The 21,659-nt window shown below is 56.5% G+C and overlaps 1 protein-coding gene across 9 annotated transcripts in view; it reads left to right on the top strand.

Moving 5' to 3' along the window:
- Positions 1 to 21,659, top strand: part of KIRREL3 (kirre like nephrin family adhesion molecule 3) — a 357,155-nt gene that overhangs the window by 274,983 nt on the left and 60,513 nt on the right. For all 9 annotated transcript variants that reach the window (XM_074560973.1, XM_074560972.1, XM_074560971.1 and 6 more), the window contains one exon: positions 17,784 to 17,941. In XM_074560973.1, coding sequence (XP_074417074.1) covers positions 17,784 to 17,941 — 158 coding nt within the window. The remainder of the gene's footprint in view (positions 1 to 17,783; positions 17,942 to 21,659) is intronic.

The following is a 21,659-nucleotide window of genomic DNA, read 5'->3' as shown; positions in this document are numbered from 1 at the left end:
GTTTCCTTTCTCAAAAGCCATCCAAGACCCCCGGGAGCTTCCCTTGGCAATGCCATGGACCCCCGTTCTGGGCAGGGGATGACTTGCCAGGTGGGCAGCTGTACCCTGCGCTCGCTCACCCCTCCCTGGGGTGGGAAGCAGAGCTCGGGGCTGGAAAGATCACCTTGTTTGAGGCGGTTTTACCCAAACCTCAATGCCCAGCACCTGCCCGGCGCCACCAGCCTGGGTCCTGCCCCCAGGCAATTCAAGATGCGGTGGCGAGTCAAGCCACCGTCCCCTCCGCCACCCTTTCCTCTCCATCTTGCCCTTCCGTGGTCCCCCTCCTCCGGTGTCAACACGAGCGTAATGAAAGAGCGGCGGATGTTCTTTGGATTTCAATTTACTCGAGACTGTAACCTAATGCAAATGGTGTTTGGCAGCCAGCTGTGACGAGGCAGCCTGGGCTTGAGTCCCCGCATCCCTGCCTGCGGGTTTTCCTACCTTCTCGCTTCTCCAGCAGGTTGTCTCTGCCGGGTCTCGGGAGCAGCTCTGCCCCGACTCGGGCCGTGGCGAGGCAGCGGTGGGGATCTGCGAGACAGCGTGGGTTTGGCCTGGGTGGAAATTTTTGTGTGTGTTTTGGAGGTTTCTTGCGAAACGGAGTAATACTGGAGAAGGAGAACAGTCGATAGCGAGTAATTCGCCTGCCAGATTTAGCTTCGCTTTCCCCACTAGGATTGCAGCAAGCCGGCTGCGATTTCCTGACCTTATCTCCTCTCTGAGTGGGTAAACAACAAACAACGCTCTTCTGTCGCTGCCTGGAGTGGCTTGAAGATACAAGCAGAGCCGGTTTGTCACCAGATGGGGAAGATGAGGCTTTCTTCTCCCCCTTCTCCCCAAATTCCTCCGTGCGTGGACGCAGCTCCCGCAGGCTCTCACACGGCCGGTCGTTGCTGTTGCGCCGTCGGGTCGGTGACCACCGTCCTCCTTCTAGATCACGCAACGCCGTCATCCCAGCTCGCCTCGGAAGCTCAGTAGGCTCTGTGTGCCCGGAGAGCGCCCGCGGCTTGCCCCCCCCGCCGGCTCGGGCCAACCCTCCATCTCCAGCGTGGCTCGCTCAAGAGCCCTCCATCTCCTGAAGGACTTTGTGCCGTTCCCAGCCGTCAGGACCAAAGATCTTCAGCGTGGGAGGTAGGAGCCCAGGGAAAGCGCAAACGCGTCTCCGGGTCCTCACCGCTTTCCACTCCCCTAAGCAAGGCAGAAAGCGGGCACAACCGTTTATATCCTTGCACAACACGAATATGTGCTCTGCAGAGCCAAAACTCTCTGGCAAACCTCTGCCTGGGCTACTTTTCAGACCGTTACGGTGGCCCGCGGACCAAAAAAAGAAACGGCACGCCAGCCTGCAAATGGCGTTAGCCCATACGTCTCCTGTTCCTGGAGACCCCTGGATGGGGACGGGCAGGAGGGGAAGGAAAATCTTCACTCACTGGCAAAACGCCCCCCCGGTTTTCCTCTGGAGCAAAGCGTGGGAGGAAGAAGCGTGGAGAGCATGGAGCCCATCGGCAATCTCAGCCTCTCCGCCACTCAGCCGCATTACAAACGGTGATCCCCTGACACGGAGCCGCAATTTACAGGCACCATTAGCCTACGCCGGAGACAGAGTGATGGCGAGAATGTCCTATTTTCCCCATCTCCTGTACGCCACACGATTCAGGAAGGATAAAAATAATTAGCCCGGAGCGTCTCAGGGATGATTGGCAAGTGCCTGGGAGCTGGGAGTTCCCCCCCGATGTGCCGTCCTTGCCTCCACTGCTTGGAATGCGAAAGGAGAGAACTTTGCTGAGAGGCTCCGAGAGGCGAGATGCTGGGCAGAAAGGAGCCGAGGAGCTCGCCGGGCGTTCGCCTGGTCCCCCCGCCTTGCGTCTACGGGGATGTTGCGGGATGTTGTCCCCAAATCTGCTGCTCCCGGGGTGGGCTGGTGCCGCGGGGACAAGCCAGGCGTTGGGTCTCCCTTCTCGCAGCAGGTAGGACTTGGCTCCCGCCGTCTCCTCCCTCCGCAGCTCTCCCTCCTCCACCACCTCTGAGTGGCCTCTCCGCTTTTGAACCTCGTGAATTTTTCATTATCAGGCGTGCTGAATTGCAGCGTCGGGCCGGCATTAATAACGGGCGGCGTTCGGGGACAGGCCACCGGTGGCGGTGCGGCGGTATGGGGACAAGCGGGGAACGGAGGAAGGAGCTTTGCATCCCTCCCCTGCCTCCGGAACCCACCCACTCCACCAGGACCGCATCATTCCCAGACGGTTTCCTCACCATCCACCACTTGGGTCCCTCTTTTCCCAGCTTTCTGCCCCTTCTTGCCCGCTCTCCACCGTCCAACCCGCCGCCGCCTGTGGGCCAACGTGCCCGTGCTCTCAAGATGAGAGCTCAGAAGGTGATGGAGCCGGTGGCTTTCCAGCACCAGCCCTCTTTGGGTCCAGAGCTGGGTGGCTTTTTTCCCATCGCCGCTAAGTTGTTTGTTGTGTGAGTCAAAGCCGGCAAAGCCTTTTCAGCCGGGAAAGAGGCAGCAGAGGGATTTGCGTTCCTGAAAGCGTCCGCGCGTTTCATGGGAAATGAAAGGTGAGGCATGGGAAAACCCGGAACGTCCTGTTTTGGTATCTTCCCGACACCCCTCTTTTGTGCTAACTCAGCGCTTCTTGTTTAACAAAACTGGCCTAAATTCCTAAGGAGCGTTCCCTTCCCGTCCAGCACAGCCTGAGCTTCTCTCCTGCCTTCCCCCTTCATCTGTGGGGCAGCTATGACGAGAAAAACCCTGCACCCCCTCCCCACCGCATCCCCCCGGCTGCCGCCCCTGGGACAGACGGACTTTGTGCTTTCCCGTCTCTCTTTTCCCTTTACTTTTACTTTTCCTTTCTCCCCGTCAGCTGTCGGCAGCCGGGATCCGCGTGATTAAAACCTCAGAAGGCAGGAGGGGGACTTTGATGGATGCTTTTGGTAATGCCGGTAGCATCTCTATCTCTACGCCCCGCCGGGGAAATCCATCTTCCACCGCGCAAGAGCTATTGCGGTGGAACGCGGGGGCTCCCGGCAGCCCTCGGCACGTGTCCGGCCGTGAGAGGGCTGGTGACCATGGGACATGCCCAGCATTTTAAGTGGCCTCCCCGCTGCGGTGGGAGGCAGGGCCATGCTGTAATGGGACGGCTCGTGTCCCGTCCCACGGGAGTGGCGTGCGCCGGGGCTGTCCCGACTGCCAGGGGTGCGGGAACGCATCCCGACCCCTCCGGCTCTGTGCCGGGCAGCCTCTGCCACCTGGAAAAACAGACAAAAGCTGTGGCTAAAGATGGCCAGGCCGCACCTACGGCAGCCCGTGCTGGCTTTGGCTGTATCGGGAAGAGATCCAAAGCAGCTCGGAGTCTGCTCCCTTCTGCGATTGCTTGAGCGCAACTTGTTTTCTTACCTCTCTCTTCCCGCGCTCTCCCATCCCTTTGCTCTTCGCTGTCTTCCTTTCATCTGGTCTTCTCCCACAAGTCCGACTATTAAGTTTTTAGAGGGTTGAAGCCCAGGGAATCAACCCGTTGCTTTTCACCCTTTTATTTCCCTTCAGACCTCCCATGTAGGGTTTTGGGGGGGTTGTAAGCTGTGTACGGGCAGCCCTGTCCCGAAGGATGGGGCACCTGGATCTCTATTCCTGCCGTCGCAACCCAATTTTTCGACTACCGTGCAATTAGCAGGCTCTCAGGGCAAGCGGCATGAATGGGGCTGGCTCCCTGGGGTTGCCTTCAGAGGGGGGAGCCGAGAGTGAACAGCGGCCCCGGGGGAATTCCCGCCGAGTTTAAAGACTGGGGTAATTTCTCTGGAAAAGGGGATCTGCTCCCGGTTTATGCCAGGATGGATGATGTCGGGAAAGGCTGCGGGACGGGAGGGCAGGCAAGGGCATTCAAAGCGTGCGCCCACGAGGCTGAACCTTTCGCATACGGCGCGCGATGGAGCTGTGCCGCTGCCCGGTAACGGGATTCAGAGCGGGCCCAGACGTGCGTCGATGCCGGCAACGTTGTGATGGATCGACTCCCTCCCGGAAGGGCTGGTTTTGCTTTCCTCCGAAACGCCTGGCCCCGGCCGGTGCCGGAGATAAGGCATCGCAGCGCATTGATCGAACCCCGTCGGATGGTTGCCGGATTCCTCCGTAATGATTTCCTCGGCCCTTATTGCTGCCGCAGCTGAAGGAAGGTCTGCAGAGCCCGTGACCTCTGCAACTTCGGGACGCGCGTCCCTGGCATTCGGCAAGCCTCACGCGGGACCCGTCGTCCAGATAACATCATCGGTTGGGTGGGTTGGCTTGATTTTTAAACGCACCGCGCTTTAAATATAGGGGGGAGGAGGGGGTTGTTCCTTGTTCGCTGGACAAAGTGTTTTCCGACCTGCTGGAACCCCCGTGCTGGCTGCCATGGGGGGGTTGAGTCCAGCTGCTTCGTGGGCCCGCCGTACCGGGGAGACGGGAGGGAAGAACAGCGCTGACGGATCTGGGACGTGGCGGGGGATTAGTCTCTTTCTGCGGCCTCCGTTTATTATTTCTGGTGGCGTCTTACACGCCAGGAGGGTTCGGCTGGTACCAGATCAAAGCTCTCCGCTCCCAGCCAAGCCCTGCACGCGCTCTCCCTGTCTCGGTGCTATCGCAAGGCAAGCGCTGAGCACCCTGTTCCCATCTCCCCGGCGTGAGCTGCCCTGGATTCCTCCAGGGAGCCGAGCGGGACTCTCCCCTCCTGACAGAAGCCGGAAAGATCATTGCCCGAGGCGACGCGCAGCACGTTCCCACCTAGGAAGGAGGGATCTCCAAGGGCTTCCAATTCCAATCCTGCAAACAGGAGTATTGCCCCGGCCCCGGGCCGATGGGCGCTGGAAAGGGATAGATCAGACATGAACGTGCTTCATTTCCAATAGAAACTGGAGCTCATCTCATAGAGGTGGGCTGTGGGCAACACCCCACATGCATTTATCCTCATCTGATCCCACTTTTTCTCATCTCCATCAGAGGCAGCCGCGCTGGAAGGTCCTGGAAGCCTCTCCGTCCTTCCAAACGCAGTCTGCGCTGCAGTCGGGCGCTCAGCGCTCGGGAGCAAGTGTCTGTGCCCAAGTAGGGATGGGGGAGTCGAGACCTTCTCGTCTCTGCTGCCAAGGTGAGACAGGAGCTTTCCCCGCGGCTGGCAGGTCTCACCCAAGGCGGCCCCCGAAGTTAACGGGGCGGCGGGTGGGGGGGGCGAAACATCTTCGTCCTTTCCTTCCTTGGTTCACTTGCTCCGCAAACAGCCGGGGGCAGCGGGGAAGGAGAAACCACGGGGGCAAATGAACTGCCATCACGCGGCCACAAAACAGCAGCAACAGCTCGCGTCCTCGGCACGGGCAGTGCCGGGGGATTTTTTTTCCCCCCCACCAAGGTCTTTTTTCTCACCCCGCTGCTGTTCCCAGCTTCCTCGGTGACAAATCCCAGCAGCCAGACACAGGTTTTCCGCCTCCGTCTCCAGCCGGAGCTGAGAAAAGCGGAAATAGCCGCCTGCTCCGGGGGGTGGGCATGGTTTAAAGGGGAGCGTGTGGTAGAGCTGTGGCCTTTAAGGAAAAGAGGAGGGGGGGAAAAAAAAAAAGAAAAAAAGAAAAAGCATCCTTTCCACCTTTTAAAAAAAAATAATAAATAATAAAATCAATCTTCCCAGCCCCAAAGTAGAAAAAAAAAAACCCTCTTCAAATTGCAGCCGAGGCATGACAAGGCACGCCTGCGATTTCTCAAGCAGCGTGCCCGGCGTCCGCGGGGGCAGGCGGGGGCTCCTCGCCGCCAGCCGGGGCCAGCGCAGCCGGCTGAGACCAGGTACCTGCAAATCCCAGCTGGGCAAGGCTGGGAAATGCCACCCGGAGCCGGGCCGGCAAGAGAGCCTCTGGGAGCGAGCGAGTGCGTCGGTGAAAATTAACCACTGAGCTGGAAACACCAGTGCCTTTTGTTTTTATTTATTATTTTTTTTTTGGCCCCTGAAAACCGGGCGGGAGCCCGGAGGATTGAGGCTGGAGACGCAGCAAGGGTCAAAAACCAAACTCCCCTTTGCTCCCCTCGGCCTGCAGGGAGCGGGGAAGGGCTGTGCCCGTCCCCGGGGCGTCTCCCACCCACTGTCTTCCCTGGACGCGGGCTGAGATAGGGAATTTTTTCCTAGGGCTGAGCTGCGGGAGGCGATGCGCTCCCTGCTCTCCATGCCAGGGGAGAAGGAGGAATCCTCCCCCTTCCCGCTCTCTTGCTTCGCCCTTGCTCTGGGCTCCCAGCGAAGCCCACCTGGAGGGAAAGGCAGGATTCAGCCGCGCTGGGTCTCCTCAGCGCTTGCCGTTAGGATGTGGCTAATTAACAGAAGAGATGTTGGCCAACGGAGCTCAAGGCATTCACAGCCTTGGGGTGGATCCTGATAATCGAAGCCCCTGATCTTAATCTTAAAGCCCGAGTCCCAATCTCCCATTTCTTCCAGCCGTGCCCCCCATCACAGGCTTTTCGTGGTCCCTCCTGGTTTCTAGACGACCAAGAGCAGCCGGGCGCCGGGGACACGTGCCCGGCGAGCTCACCAGGATGAGAACGCGGCGGGCATGGATTTCCCATTTGCCCGGAGCGCGGCAGGGACCCAGAGACCTGCTCTCGGTAATGGGCGAGCCCCCGGCGTGCGGGGGAGAAGCGGGCGACGCGGCTCCGCTCTTTGAACCTCACCGGAGCAGGCAGGATTTCTCCCATCCCGTCCTGCAGCCGGCGAGATCCGAGAGCCGCCCCCACCACCGGCCGCTGCCCGGAGGAGGGGGCCAGCTCATGGGGTTCGCTCCGCAGCGTACTTTCTTCCTTTTTTTTTTTTTTACCTTGTCTTTTTTTTTTTCTTTGTACTTTATTTTAATGAACAGTAATAATCCTGCCTTTTCTTTTCTTTTCTTTTCTTTTTTTTTTTTTTTTTAAACAATTTGAAAATATCTGACATACGGGGGGGGGAAAAATAATGAATTCCGTTTTTTCGCCTGCGTTCTCTGATCTGTCAGCCTGCACCCAGCAGCCGGGCGCGGGCCGGGGGGGAAGAGGAGGAGGAGGAGGCGGCAGGGGGTGCCGGCCTACATTGAGCAGATAATGATTTCCCTGCCTGTCCCCCCCCCTCTCCGCAGTTTCCAGGAGAAGGCTCGGGCATGTCCCTACACCTGAGGGGAGACAAGCCGTGCCGCCAGTCCCTTTTGCCGTCATTTGCTTCAGCCCTTTGTATTTCTGGTTGCGGGAGGGACGGCGGAGGCGGGTTGTGGCTGCGGTAGAGAGGGACGTGCTTGGAGGAGCTTTCGGCGGCATGGCTCTTCTTTGGCGCCCTTGGCCTCCGGGGACTTGACCCCCCCCGGGTCCCTGCTCCTTCTCCGTGCCTGCCGGCCGACAAGCCGAGCGGTGTTTGTTGGCTCCGAGACAGATGAACCCAAAGCCGTGCTGTTTAGTTTCAGCATCTCCCCCAAAAGGGGTCTTAAAAGCACAGCCCAGCGCCGGTTGCTGAAGGTGCCGCAGCGCCCGCCGAGTCCCGCCTGCCCGAACCGCAGCCCTTCTGCCAGCCCGGATGAGGGGGGCCGTGCCCCGCTCCCGGCATGGACTGCCACAGGTCCCGGTGCGGGGCAAGCTGGGCAGAGCGGTGGGGCGTGCGCAGGAGCGGGGACAAGGCTGGGGAAGCCCGGGATTCGGGGTGGCTTCACTCCCAGTTAAGCAGACCCCGTAGTCTGGCCGTGCCTCAGTTTCCCCTGCGCTGGGGTGGGCGTGCGACGGGAGCGCATTGGTGAATTGGATTATCACGGTGGTAACAAGGCAGGTTGGGCCGATGATTTCTCCTCCCTTCCTATCCCATCGCCTCCCGACACACCTGGGAAGCTTTACCCCCGACCTTTCTCCGTCCCCCGGCAGGCGGAATGGGAGCCATTACTCACGACCAGCGCAGGTCACGCAGCCACCTCTTCGTCATCATCCGTCCCCTTCGGTTAAGGAGAGCGAGGGCCACTTATCGCAGAGACGGGCAAAGCAAAACAGCTCCCTCCGAAAGCTTCAGGACCCGAGTTCGGGCTCGGAATTAGCCGTTTGGTCCATCCAAACACCAACTCGGTTGGGAGAATTAAATAAAGGAACTGGTAAACGCCATGTATTTGCTGGGGTCGTGTTTCCCTTTCAACTGGAAGAGGAAATTTTCGGTTTCTTACTCTTTGCAGCGAGAATATGTCACGTAAGCAATCGATACCCGGCCAGCTACCTGTCTGCCTGCACGCACGGCATCTGGCTGTTTATTAAAGCTTGGAAAGGTTTGCAAAACTTTTTTTTTTTTTTTTTTTTCCCCCCCTCCCCTTGTACGAAAGGCTTTTCAGCAGAATACAAATGCTCGCTCATCCTCTGTCAGGTCTGCTCCTCTTTTCTCCGAAAATGGATGCTGCCCAGAGCCGGGGCTCGCAAAGGTTTTCAGAGCTTTGGTTTAATTCCAAGCTGACGTGAAAATCAAATATTTAAAACACTCTCTAGGAAAGAATCTGGGACCAAACCCACCCCCACCCCCCGCCTTAGCTTGGAAAAAGCCAAGAGTATTACAGTGATCGTCCTCCGCGTGACCGGGAGAGGGGTTTGGTGGGGCAAGATCGGCCTCTCCCGGCCCGGGGAGTTGGGAAAGCGGAGCTGAGCCGGCGCGTTCAGGCAGAGCTTCGCTGCCGTTCACCGCAGCCACCTCTGCAAAGCTTTTCCGGGCTCGAGGAGTCACACCAGCCCCACGCATCGCTCCAGGCTTGGGGACGTGTGGCTGGAGAGCTGCCCGGCAGAAAAGGACCTGGGGGTTCTAATTGACAAGCGGCTGAACAGGAGCCAGCAGCGTGCCCAGGTGGCCAAGAGGGCCAATGGCATCCTGGCTTGTATTAGAAATAGTGTGACCAGCAGAAGGAGGGAGGTGATTGTGCCCCTGTACTCAGCACTGGGGAGGCCACCCCTTGAGTATTGTGTCCAGTTCTGGGCACCTCAATACGAGAGAGATCTCGAGGTGCTGGAGCGAGGGCAGAGGAGGGCAACGAAGGTGGTGAAGGGCCTGGAGAATAAATCTGATGAGGAGCGATTGAAGGAGCTGGGACTGTTTAGTTTGAGGAAGAGGAGGCTGAGGGGAGACCTCATCACTCTCTACAACTACTTGAAAGGACACTGTAGAGAGGTTGGTGCTGGTCTCTTCTCACAGGTCATTAGCGATAGAACAAGAGGGAATGGGTTCAAGCTGCAGCAGGGGAGGGTTAGGCTGGACATTAGGAAAAAATTCTTCCCAGAAAGAGTGGTCAGACACTGGAATAGGCTGCCCAGGGAGGTGGTGGAGTCGCCATCCCTGGATGCGTTGAAGACTCATTTAGATGTGGTGTTGGGGGATGTGGTGCAGGGGAGAACTCTGTAGAGCCGGGCTGATGGTGGGACTTGACAATCCCTGAATGTGTTTGAGGCGTTTAGATGTGGTGTTGGGGGATGTGGTGCAGGGGAGAACTCTGTAGAGCGGGGCTGATGGTTGGACTCGATGATCCCAAGGGTCTTCTCCAACCTGAACGACTCTATGATTCATCTGCATCCTCCAGCAGGACACCATTCCACCAGAGGAATCCAACCTGCTGCCCCAAAGGACTCTGGAAAATGTGGGGCTCGGGGCAGCTGGATGGGGCCGGGGGTCGGGGGGGAAAGGGGAAAAAAAAAAAAGGTTTTAGGAAATATTAGCAGTTTGTTTCCCATGAGCTGCTTAATGTGAGGAGGGTCCCTGCGTCCCACCCAGCTGCAGACAGGCAGGAGGGGAGCAGGTTGCTCTGGGCGCTGAGCCGTCGCCCTCCCCGCCTGCATCCCTGTGTCCGCTTGGGATGGAGAAGAGGAGGCATCGCTGCTGGCAGCCCACCCGCCCACCCCGAAGTGCCACAAGACAAATAGCACCAAGAAAGAGATGCACCTAGTTAAACTTTCATCACTATTTTCCTCCCTGCTCCCCTTGTTTCTTTCGATTTATTTTTTAGCGTGTTTTCCCTGGGCTGTGCCGTTCGCCTGCCTCCGTTTCCTCTCCTCCTTCGCTCGGTGGCAGCCGGGCGCCTTTCCGAGGGCACCCGCTGCTGCCCTGCATTTTTCAGGCTGTCCGGGCTCGGCTCCCTTGGGTCGGCGAGGAGGAGGAGGCACAACTCCAAGAGCGGAGCAGCGTCAGGCCGGGGGAGATGCGGGCTGGACACCGAGGGCCCTCTAGACACGACACCCCTTGGGGCAGTTCGTTACGGCTTTTTATTGTACAGACCACGCGAACGCCGCGTAAAAACCCCATCCCTATTGCCGCCCTTCCCGGGGTGGGTGACCCTGCCAGGGCTTGGCACGGGAGAGCCACGGGAAGGGTGCCAGTCACGCAGGCATCCTCCAAACAACCAGCCTTCCATCCCACGCCAGTCTCAGCAGGACCGGAGGCTGGCAGCACGCGGGTCGGGGGCCCTACGCTTTGAAGCAATGCCAGCCTTGGCACCGTGGCCTCCGTAAATTGACAGCGCACAAGACGGGCCGAGCTGTTTTCAGCCTGCCTGGTGTAGGGGAGGAGGACGGGGGGCAGCTTTGCCGATTGTTTTCCTTGCAGAAGAGCCGAGCCCCATCCCACTGAGCAGCCCGCGGACAGACGTGGTCTCCAGGTTTCAGATGCAAAGGAAAATCCTGTCGGTCGTGCTTGGAGAGGGGGGAATGGTACGAGTTGGAGTCTGGGCTCTCAACCCCGTTTGCAAAAACTCAAACCACTTGCTCTGTATTGTCCCTTTTTCCTTACCTGCCAAAGCTCCTCGTCTCCAAAGGATCACAATCCTAATTGCATTGGGAAGGGGAGAGGTGGAATGGATGTGTGTCAGGATAGTTGAGGAGAAGACGGGCTTGCAGTCCGGGATTAGGTTTCCTCCAGAGCTCAGGTCACCAAGCCCCCCAAGTCTCCAGTGAAACGCCCGTAAGTCTCCAGTTAGTGCTGCCCCGAAAAACGTAACCCATGACGGCACTCGGACCCAGCAAAATGTCAGCCTTTAGAGTGTTGGACAAAACCAAAGAGCCTGTTTTGATCCTTCCCAGCTCCGAAGAGCTGCTGGAAATCTGAATCCTAAATGTGTAAAGCCCTGATAAGTGAAAAGCTAAACATTCATGTAGTTATAAGCTGCTCTGCGGGGGTTTAGGCCCTCACCGTTTGTAGCCTTCGGGCTCGATAGTACAGCGAGACCCCGGCCAGCCTGCTGGAAAGCACTGCCAGGAACAATCCCGACGAGGGGATTCTCTCATCCAGTATAGCAAGCTCCATCCTAAAAGCAGTTGTGTTTTCCAGCCTCTTTTTCTCCTCTTAAGAAGCTATCCTAGATACTTGAGGAAACCTCCCTCTTCCCCAGTGTCCAAGTTTTCCGGCTTTTTCCTTGTCTTCTCCCGACCTTCCCCCAGTTCTTTCACCAGAAGCTTTCATAGTCTCCCAGCCTTCGTTGGGCCCAATTAAACAAGCCGGTCTCTTCTCATCTCACCTGGTGGGAAAGCTGCTCTTTCCCTTTGATCAGCTCCACGGCCTTTCTCCCTGCCTGTCCCGAACCGAGTTCTGCCCCTCTGCTCCGCTCAGGGAAGACCCCACCTGGAGCACTGCCTCCAGCTCTGGAGTCCTCAGCACAAGAAGGACACGGAGCTGTTGGAGCGGGGCCAGGGGAGGCCCCGGAGATGCTGGGAGGGCTGGAGCCCCTGGAACAGAGAAGCTGTGGCTGCCCCATCCCTGGAGCGGTTCGAGGCCAGGTTGGACGGGGCTTGGAGCAACCTGGGCTGGTGGGAGGTGTCCCTGCCCAGGGCAGGGGGTGGAACAAGATGATCTTTAAGGTCCGTTCCAACCCAAACTGTTCCATGATTCTAAGATTCTGTGATCCACGACCGTGTCCAAACCCCCCCCGCCAAGATCTGCGGAGCTCCTCGCAGAGCGACACCACTGACCTCCGCAAAACACCCCCGGGGCTGGGGAAGGAGCCGGGGTGGGGGGAAGCAGATACTGGCTTCAAAGAGGAGGCGGCTCCCTGCAGTTCCCAAGCAGAGACGAGGATGTGCCAGTCCCAAGTGGAGCACAGAAATGATAGAGCAGCTAATTAACTCGTCATTTTGCTGAACATCATTAACACCACGCTTATTGTCAAAGTCACACCCCGCCGGTCGTGCTACGTTAAACGCTTGCAGAGGGCAAGCGCCTGCTCCTTGTTGGAGCAGGACGGGATCTTCCTGGGCAGGTAAGGAGACCACAGAGGGGGCAGGTTGAATCCTCCTCCTTTCACGAGAACCTTGCCGGCCAGCAGACCTGGACTCGGAATGCCCCAGCGTGAAGCAGCCGTTGGATTTACAAAGGAAAAACGTCCCTTTGCAGGGTTCCTGCTGCAAAACCTCCCCCGCAGCAGGCAGCTGTATGCAGGTCAGGGCAGCGCCTGGGCACAGTTGCCCAAGAGCAAGAGTAGTGTGATGCCCTCATGAGCTTGACTTGTCTACAAGAGGCGAACATGCCTCTTTGACACGCCTGCGATGCGACGTCTGAATACACAAACAAGAAACGCTTCCAGATCGATCCTCACTGCGCGAGAGGGTCAGCTGAGCCAGCGGAATCCCTCCAGGCCGGCTCCCCGGGGCTCCCTGCGCTTTCCTTGCTGTAGAGACAAAAAAATACGGGAGCAAGCATACCCTTGCTCGGCTTGGCTTCCTCATCCCCACAGGGCCGCGTGTTTGCAGAGGACCATCTCGCCGGAAGGCGGCTGGCCCACCAAGCGCTGGTAGCAAGAAGCTGGGGATGCTTTTGGTCTAGGCTTAGACTCAGCTTTGGGGCTGGGAAACACCTCCCAACGGTTTGTCATCACCCGAGAGCATCTTCTGGTCACTGTTATTTGCTTAACGCGTGTCAGACGAGCCCAGAGTGCCGCAGCCCCCGCAGGGAAGATGAGCGATGCGTCAGTGATGCCTTACCCAAGGGATCTCGTTCCTCAGGGGGACGCTTGTGCCGAGTCCCTCATCCGCTGAAGGTTACTTGCGGATAACATGGCTCCGTATCTGCCTCTCCAGCCCTTCCCCACCGGTGAGCACTTGGGGTTGAATCTCTCCCTGCTGTCCCAAGAAGAGGAGGTTTGTTACACAGACCCAACGGCGAGGTGGTACCAGCCACAACAACAGGAGAAAAAAAAAAAAAAGACCAGCAGTCAGCGTTAATTAGGAAGAAGAGCTGCTGGCTGGAGGGCTTTCTGCTTTCGCCGCTTCCAGGAGCTGACTTCTGCCTGGAGAATCCCGTTATCTCAATAAATATTGCTAATGATTGAAGCTCTGTCTGCTCGCCACAACTCCGTCCAGCTGACGGGCTGCTGGGGGCATTTAGAGACGCCTCCGTTCTTTCTTAGTCAAAGCTGCGGCGTTAGCCTGGGGTGGTCGTTCAGCACTGAATAATTCCGCGTGGTCTCATTGATTAATCATACAGTTAAGGCTCACGGGGCGGGACCGTATGCAGGAAAAACCTGTAACTAGCCAACAGATTTACAAAGTTGCCTACGCTCTTTTATTTGCATTTCTTTAGGCCGATGGGCTGTAAAAACGGGCTTTTCCCAAAGCGCTCCAAAGGGCGAAGAGCAAAGACCCCAAGCCGTCCTTACTCATCTAAGCAGCCCGCGGCCATGGGGAACAGATTAATGCCTGTCCAAGGCTGGTTTAAAAATATTCACCGAGCCCTGTGTTTGGACAGAAAAAAAAACCAACAGGGTTTTGGTGGGGAGAAGCTCGTCCCGGTTTCTTCAGAAAGTTTTGCCTGCGGTGAAGACAAGGGCAGTTCTCCAGCTGAGGTCCCGAGTGCGCTGTGAGGAACAGGAGACCTTCTGCGGGGGCTTTTCACCTCCCGCCCCGGAAGGTCTCGGTGCAACGAACCGGGATAATCTGTCTGGACTCCCGCCTCCTAAGCATCTCCATGTCAGCCATCTCTCTGGCTTGTTCCTACTCTTGTGGGCTTGAGCCATCAGGGATCCCTTCTCTTTCATCCTCTTTTTAAAGTCTCCAGGCACATAAAGGTTAACTCCATTTTTCTCTGCTGTCGGGAGTAACCCCCCACACACACCCCCAAACAACTCTTCCTATTTATATCCCTGTATTAATCAGAAAGGCTGGCACTTCTACATCTGCGTGATTAAAAATTAGGAGATTGGATTCTGCAGCGGTGCCTTATACTAATAACCGATCCTGGGAGCACAGCGGATGAATAATGGATCACGGCTCTGTGCTGCTGCCTTCTTGCTTTACCTTCCTCCTTCTCCTCGTTTCACCTTTCATTCTTCTCTTCCTCCTTTCCCAGGCTGGAGTTTGAGCCTGGAAGGAATACACCCATCCTTCGTTTGGCAGAAGTTAGAGCCGTCGAGAGACGTTGCCGCTTCCTATCCGTCAGGCCCTCTCCTCCCCAACCAGAGCCCCTGGTTGGCGAGCCTGGAGACCATCAGTAACTCATGGCTACACAGATAACCGGGGGGATGATAACCACTTACTTGGGAAGACGTAATCGGGACCCATTCTCTCTCCTTTTCTTCTTCTCATCTCCTGAAGCGGCTCCTCGAGTCTTGCCGCTCATCCGGTAGAGGGAAACGGGAGCGAAACAGTAGGTTGGAAAAGGCGGTTTTCTGGCCCAAGGGAAGACAAGGGGTTCCATGCGTGAGGTCGTCACCCTGTCCCGCGATGTCCCCTAGGCTTCAACGGCAGCTAAGGGACAGGCTGGGCTGCTTGGAGGGGGTGATGCTAAGCCAGTGGCTGCCAAAAGAAAAAAAAAAAAGCCTTCATCTGTCAGCCATGGGAAAGGACACCGGTCGGGAATATTAAACAACCCACTGTAAGAGTCCCTTCATTTAATTCCAAGATGCTCTTCAGAGAAAGGCTTGTGGGTTGGGTTTTTTTCCCTGCTCCACAAGATGGATTTCCAACATTTTACAAGCTGAGGTCGAAATCAATTAATAGCTTCAGTGAGGGGGAAAAAAAAAAACCAAAACTGTTGCAAAACATCTTTTTATTTTTTTTTTCAACAGTATAAACTCATCCAATGAAAGGGTTGTTTTTTAAAAAGCGAAAAGAAATACTTTCTTAATAGTTAAACAGCATAAGAATGAAGCAGAATTTTCCACATTTTCATATTTCAGAGGCTGACGCATTTCAACTAACCCAAACCACAGATTTTTCACAGCGTTTTTTCACCCTTGTAGCCTGAAAAAAAAAAAAAAATGTACATTTTGGATCCGTGTAGAAAAGCTTTTTTTTTTTTTTTTTCCACCCAGTCCCTGGGTTCCACCCACTGAGCTGAAAAATCCCATTACTCACAGCGTTTGGCAGATGCGTATGTGACCAGCGTTGTGTGCAACCAGCACATCTGCCTTGCCTACAAATCCTGTGCCGACGCGGGCAGCCACCTTTGAATTCTCGGAGAACATAATCCCTTTCCATCTCCCGAATTCAGCCCAGCGCTGGAGGAGCCAGCGAGGAGTTTTTCAATATTTCTCAGCCAGCGAAAACGCTGGGGCGGCTCAGGAGGAGACGCGGAGACGCACCGGGGGATTTCAGAGAGGTCTTTGGCCAACTTTGACGTTCCCTTTGCACGGCCCAGCCTGCTGCCAGCCAGCTCAGGGAGGGGGGAACAGCACTGGCTTGTGAAAAAAGCAGCTCCATTTTGGTGCAAAATTGGCAGGTTTTCCCCAGCGAGGATGCCAAAGGGTTGGAGGATTTTGCCGTCTGGTCCTGAGCTGGGTGCGAAGCAGCAATTTCTTCCTACGCTCTTCACTAGCATGAGCTCTTCTGCTTGGGCAAGAGGGGCTGCAACGGAGATGCCTCTCCACTGTGGCCTCCACGTTTCTACTTGGCTTCCCAGTGCTGCGTGGGCCTCAAGAGCTTCCGAAACAGGCCATGAGGTGGCTGGGGAACAGGTCCATCTGTCGCGAGACCTGCATTTGGTTGCCCAGAGGAGCTGGTTGGGAAGAGCGAGACTGACAGCTGTACAGACCCCTCCGTCTTCTTCACAGCGGGTCTTGGTCAGAGCAGATCAAAAGAATCAGGGAATAGTTTGGGTTGGAAGGGACCTTTAAAGGTCGTGTAGCCCAACCTCCCCTGCAATGAGCAGGGGCATCTTTGAGTGGATCAGGTCGCTCAGAGCCCCATCCAACCAGGGGCATCTTCGAGTGGATCAGGTCGCGCAGAGCCCCATCCAACCAGGGGCATCTTCGAGTGGATCAGGTCGCTCAGAGCCCCATCCAACCAGGGGCATCTTCGAGTGGATCAGGTCGCGCAGAGCCCCATCCAACCTGACCTGGAATGTTTTCAGGGATGGGGCATCCACCACCTCTCTGGGCAACCTGGGCCAGTGGCAGGGTAGCAGAGGTGAAAGGTCCTCTCTGCAGGAAGAAAGGGCAGCCCCTCTCTCCAGCTGAATTTCCCATCTCTTACCAGCCTAGAGATGCCAGGCTTTGAGAGCTGGTCACAAAAGAGGAGACCATGCCCAGGTGTCCCTCACCTGCTTCCCTCTTTCCAGGCCTCCTTGTCCCTGGCATGAAGTGCTTCCCAACGCAAGAAACAGAGATGCCCAGGGGCTGTGTGACACCAGCAAAGCCACGTCCGGTAATGAGGATGCAGCCTCACGCAGGCTGTCAGGCTGAGGTGGTTTCAAAGGAAGGTTGAGATCTGAAATGTCTCCTTGACACCGCCGGCAAAATCTGCTTTCACAGAGGGAGCTGCTTAAAAGACTCGCCGCGGTGAGAGGGAGTCTGACCAAACGAGAGGCGTTTCACAACCTTTTGTGTGGCGAGACAGCGGCGCGGATGATGAGCGAAAGCGACAGGGAAATCAAAGCAGGGCGAGGGAGTGCTCACGGCTTCCTCCATCCCTCCGTGATGGAGGGCTGGCGAGGGAGCCCTTTTCAAAGGGGGGTGGGCTGGAAATCACGCTCCCGTAGCCCATAATAAGCCGTTTTACCCGCCCCGAGTGCAATAGGCAACAGCAAACAGTGCAAAATAGTGCAAAACCCAGCTCTCCTGCCCTTCTCCTCCAAATCGTGCTCACCTACCTTCCAATGTGCAGGCAGAGGAACAGGGGTCAGACCAAAGCCCCACCGAGCCCCATATCCCGTCTCCAGCAGCAGCCAGTTACAGTAGCCTGGGGAGGATTAGAAAAGCAGGGCCAGCAAGCCGGGATATTTCCTTCATAGACTCATTCAGGTTGGAGAAGACCCTTGGGATCGAGTCCAACCATCAACCCCCCTCTACAGAGTTCTCCCCTGCGCCACATCCCCCAACACCACATCTGAACGACTCGTAAACACGTTCAGGGATGGTGGCTCCACCACCTCCCCCGGGGAAGCCCGTTCCAGCGTCTGACCGCTCTCTCAAACGCTCCCTCTCCACCCTCCCGCAGTTTGCACCTTGGGACATCTCGGGCCAGAGGTGCTTCTAAGTAGTTGGTGGCCCTTGGTGGATTTCTCTACCGCAGGCCTGATCCTTCGTAGTACTCCAAAGCTCAGGTGACCCCTTGGCCCGTGTCCCCTCTAAAACCGCAGCCAGTTTCTGCCGCTGTAGTTCGAACGCGGGGCAGAGCTTTTACGCAAGCAGCAAAAGGCAAGGCAGCTGTAACATGGCGGGGTGGGCTTGCACGGTGCCCCAGCCCCATCAAAGCCAGCTGCAGAAGCCCAAGAGGTCAGTCCCCACAGGTGGCAGCAGGAAGGTTGGTTTAACGCCGTAGCAAATGACATTGTCTCCTCTGTGCCATTCCCTTGCAGTTCCTCCAGACGATCCTGTCATTATGGGGGGGCCCGTCATCAGCCTGAGAGCAGGAGACCCCCTCAACTTGACCTGCCACGCGGACAATGCCAAGCCAGCGGCCTCCATCATCTGGATGCGGAAAGGAGAAGTCATCAATGGAGCCACCTACTCCAAGGTGAGGCGGGATGGGGCTGGGGACAAAGGCTGCGCTCTTCCCTTGCTTCAGGGAGGTGGACCAGGACCACACTGCGCTTCACGCAGCCCCAGAACATCTAGGGCAGCGCCTTCAGCTCTGCCGAGCCGAGACTCTCACCCTACACCACCCCACACAACCATCCCCGAGGCAGACGGTCAGGAGGATGCAAGGGAGAAACCACATGCCGTCACCAAAACGGGCTCTGCTCTGAGTTTGGCTGGCTTTTTGTCCCCTCTCACAGCTTCTGAATTGCCCGCTGTCCCCAATTCTGCCCCCAAAAATCCCACCTGGGTGTGGTGTAGAGCAAGACAGAGGCAGCACTGGCCTGGCTGTAGCAGAACCCCTGGATCGAGAGGTGGTTGCAGGGACAAAGGTCCCCTCCTCCAACTGCGATTTTCCGTGAAGAACTGTCAGGGTTGTTGGCATTTTTTAATTTAAACAGAAAGCCTTTATTGGGTCATAAAGGAAAACATCAAAGAGCGATCAAGAGCGTCCTCAGAACGGGTACCCACATGTTCTCCTGTTTATAGATGCCTGATAAGTAAATGCTAAAGATTCAGTAACACTTGACATTTCTAATGAAAATTTCTAAAGAGCAGAATTCGAGACATAAAATGGGTCAGTTTGCGGCCATTTGTAACGCAAGCAAGCTTCAAAGTCAGGAGTCAAAGGCATCCCTCTCGCGCTCTTGAAGATCTTTTAATAAACATTTCCCCCCTCTGCTCCCGCTGGGAAGCCTCCACCCGGCTTCCTTCCAACGCCCTCCCGATCTGCCGGGAAAAGCGGAGGAGCCGAAGCGCCCTCCTCCCCGTCGCTCTGCGGAGCACACGGATGTCTCGGCTCCTTCCTTCTCGCTGACGGGTGTGAAGAGAGCCGGGGGGTGTGAGGGGGGAAATCGCCCCGTCTCCCTGCCTGCGATGCAAGAGGCAGCACTAATTAAAGCCAGGGAGAACTGACCTCTCCCTCTCTCAAATCAAGTGGAATTAATTAAAATCCAGGCCATTGACATGCAGCTGTTTATAACTTATTCTGCTCACCCCAAGCCGCCTTCTCCACCGCGGACTGCTCAGGCCCGGCCCTGGGGAGCCAACGCTGAAGGCCTTTCCCTGTCAGACCCACAAGTAAGGGGCAGCAGGGAAGAAAGAACGCCCCTCCTTTATTTGCCTTGAAAATATTTCCGACGGGGGCAGGGGGGGGAAAAAAAACAACCTTCTGAGGCAGAACTTGGAGGCTGCAGCTCCATCTCGCGCGTGGTACAGAGACGCTTTGCCGTGGCGTTGTAAGCGGTTTCCCAGGGATGGTTTGGGAGGGGAGTCCTCTTCTGCCTCTTCCCCTGGGGTCGGCAGAACCTCGGTGTCTCCTGACCTGCTGGAGAGGTTTCCACGAGGCCCTTCCACAAACTCATCCCCGCCACAGGCAGGGAAAAGCGACGCTCCAGGGCCGAGGGTGGTCAGCCAGCACCAGCTGCATCAGAGCTTGTCACCTCACGCACCGCGATCCCGTCACGGAGAAACCCCGACTTGAGACGCCCTTCGGAAAAGCTAACAGCCAATTTTAGCCATTTTTTTTTTCTTTTTTTTTTTGAATGCGAGGGGTTGATTTTGGGGGGTCTGAGGATCCTTTCCCTTCTTAGGCTCCCTTTAAGATCATTCCTCGCTTTTTCTCTTTCTGCTTTTTCAATAAAAACTAAAACCCAACACAGACGTCATTTGATCCAGATACTCCGGTCAGCAGAGAAGCAACCACTGTTGGGTGACTGATGGCCTGAAGCCATTTATACTGAGAGAGAATTTCCTTGTTTTTCCAAATTTCCAATCCACCACCTGATCAACACGCAGCCCCCCCCTGCAATCACAGCCAGAACAGCCCCAGCTGACTGAAAACCCCCTGATCCCTGTGGAAGGGGCCGCAGGGGGCATTACGGGATCCTGCAGGGTTTGGGAGCTAACCCAGAGCTCAGGGGCACCATGCGGGGGAAGGTACAGCACAGCCAGGACCCATGGGGCTCAGCTTAGGGGGCACCACGTCCCCAGCACCAAAAGTGGGGCTGTTCCACAAGGGAAGGGCACACAAGGTGACAACAAAGCCCAGGGCAGCATCCTCCCCACCGAGGGAGGTACAAGAGGAGGAGCAACGTCCTCACCACCGAGGGAGGTACAAGAGGAGCAACGTCCTCACCACCGAGGGAGGTACGAGAAGAGGAGCGACGTCCTCACCACCGAGGGAGGTACGAGAAGAGGAGCGACGTCCTCACCACCGAGGGAGGTACGAGAAGAGGAGTGACTCCTCACCACCGAGGGAGGTACGAGAAGAGGAGCGACGTCCTCACCACCGAGGGAGGTACGAGAGGAGCGACGTCCTCACCACCGAGGGAGGTACAAAAAGAGGAGCAACGTCCTCACCACCGAGGGAGGTACAAAAAGAGGAGCAACATCCTCACCACCGAGGGAGGTACAAAAAGAGGAGCAACGTCCTCACCACCGAGGGAGGTACAAAAAGAGGAGCAACGTCCTCACCACCGAGGGAGGTACAAGAGGAGCAACATCCTTATCACTTAAGGGAGGTACAAGAGGAGCAGAGCAGGTTTGATGGTCTTAACAAGGTCAACCACAGCTCAGCAACCTCCAAAAGGCCCATAGTGATGAGGCAGCTCTGAAATCAAGCCACAAAAAGCCATCCATGTCATGACACCCAGAGCAGAGCCAGAACTTAAACACAGCTCCTGGGCCTATGGGTGAAGAGCTCTTGGGTAGAGTCCCCAGATGAGGTTCGTCAGAGAAATTAAGCACTTGTTGGTGCGCTCAGGCCTTGATGATCACATACTAATGGGTCTTGGTCCTGCTTCTCCCCAGTTTCCAGGGTGATTGTGGTGACAGTGTCTCAGCATGGTTCCTTGTCTGGTGTGCCGGAGAGACACAAGCCTGTATGCGTGAACGCTGTGTCACGATGAAGCCAGGTGGCGAAAGCATTAGTCTTGCTGCCATATGTTCCTAATTCAATCAAGCAGTTGTCTTACTTTGTGAGGAGGAGACCTGAAGGATAAAGACTTAGAGTGAAAAACTGCCTGGCAAGGTCCAAAATACGTAGTTATGGGTTGGGTGTATGCGTGGGCATTTACCGCTGTTATCAACGGCTGGGAAAAGCGGCGTTTCTGGTGTTTCTGGCTTTTCTGGTCCCCAGAGGACATTGATAAACTGGAGAGAGGTCAGAGGAAAGCCCAGAGAATGACTAAAAGATTGAAAACCATGCAACATCATGAGAGCCTCCGAGGGTTTGACGGGTTTAATTTACCAAAGCCAGGGCTACGGGGCGACGTGACCACGGTCTGTAAGAGCTTGCAGGAGGATTAGGAGTTTGATAACGCTCGCCGGGGCTCAGCGATAAAGGCATGGCAGGGCACCGCGGCCGGAAGTCGAGGTCAGACACATCCAGGGAAGGAACAAGGTGCCACGGCCGAGCAGGCGGAGCTGGTTAACCACTGCTGTACCAGGCTCGAGGTTTTTGGATCTCCAGCATCCTCAGGTGACCATCACAGCGACCGCCAGCATGAGGCGAGGCAGAGCGGTGAGGATTTGCCGTGGGCTGGGCTGGACCACTGCGCGGCAACCAGGGACCTGTGGCCAGGATCGGTCCCATGCCGCTGCCGGCCGGTGTCACCACTCATTGCTGTGCAGAGTGACCCGGGCAGGTTTTCCCA

The sequence above is a fragment of the Larus michahellis genome, chromosome 17 (genome assembly GCF_964199755.1).
Source record: "Larus michahellis chromosome 17, bLarMic1.1, whole genome shotgun sequence".
NCBI lineage: Eukaryota > Metazoa > Chordata > Aves > Charadriiformes > Laridae > Larus > Larus michahellis.
Note: the sequence above shows the minus strand (reverse complement) of the source record. Positions and strands in the feature narration are given on the sequence as shown.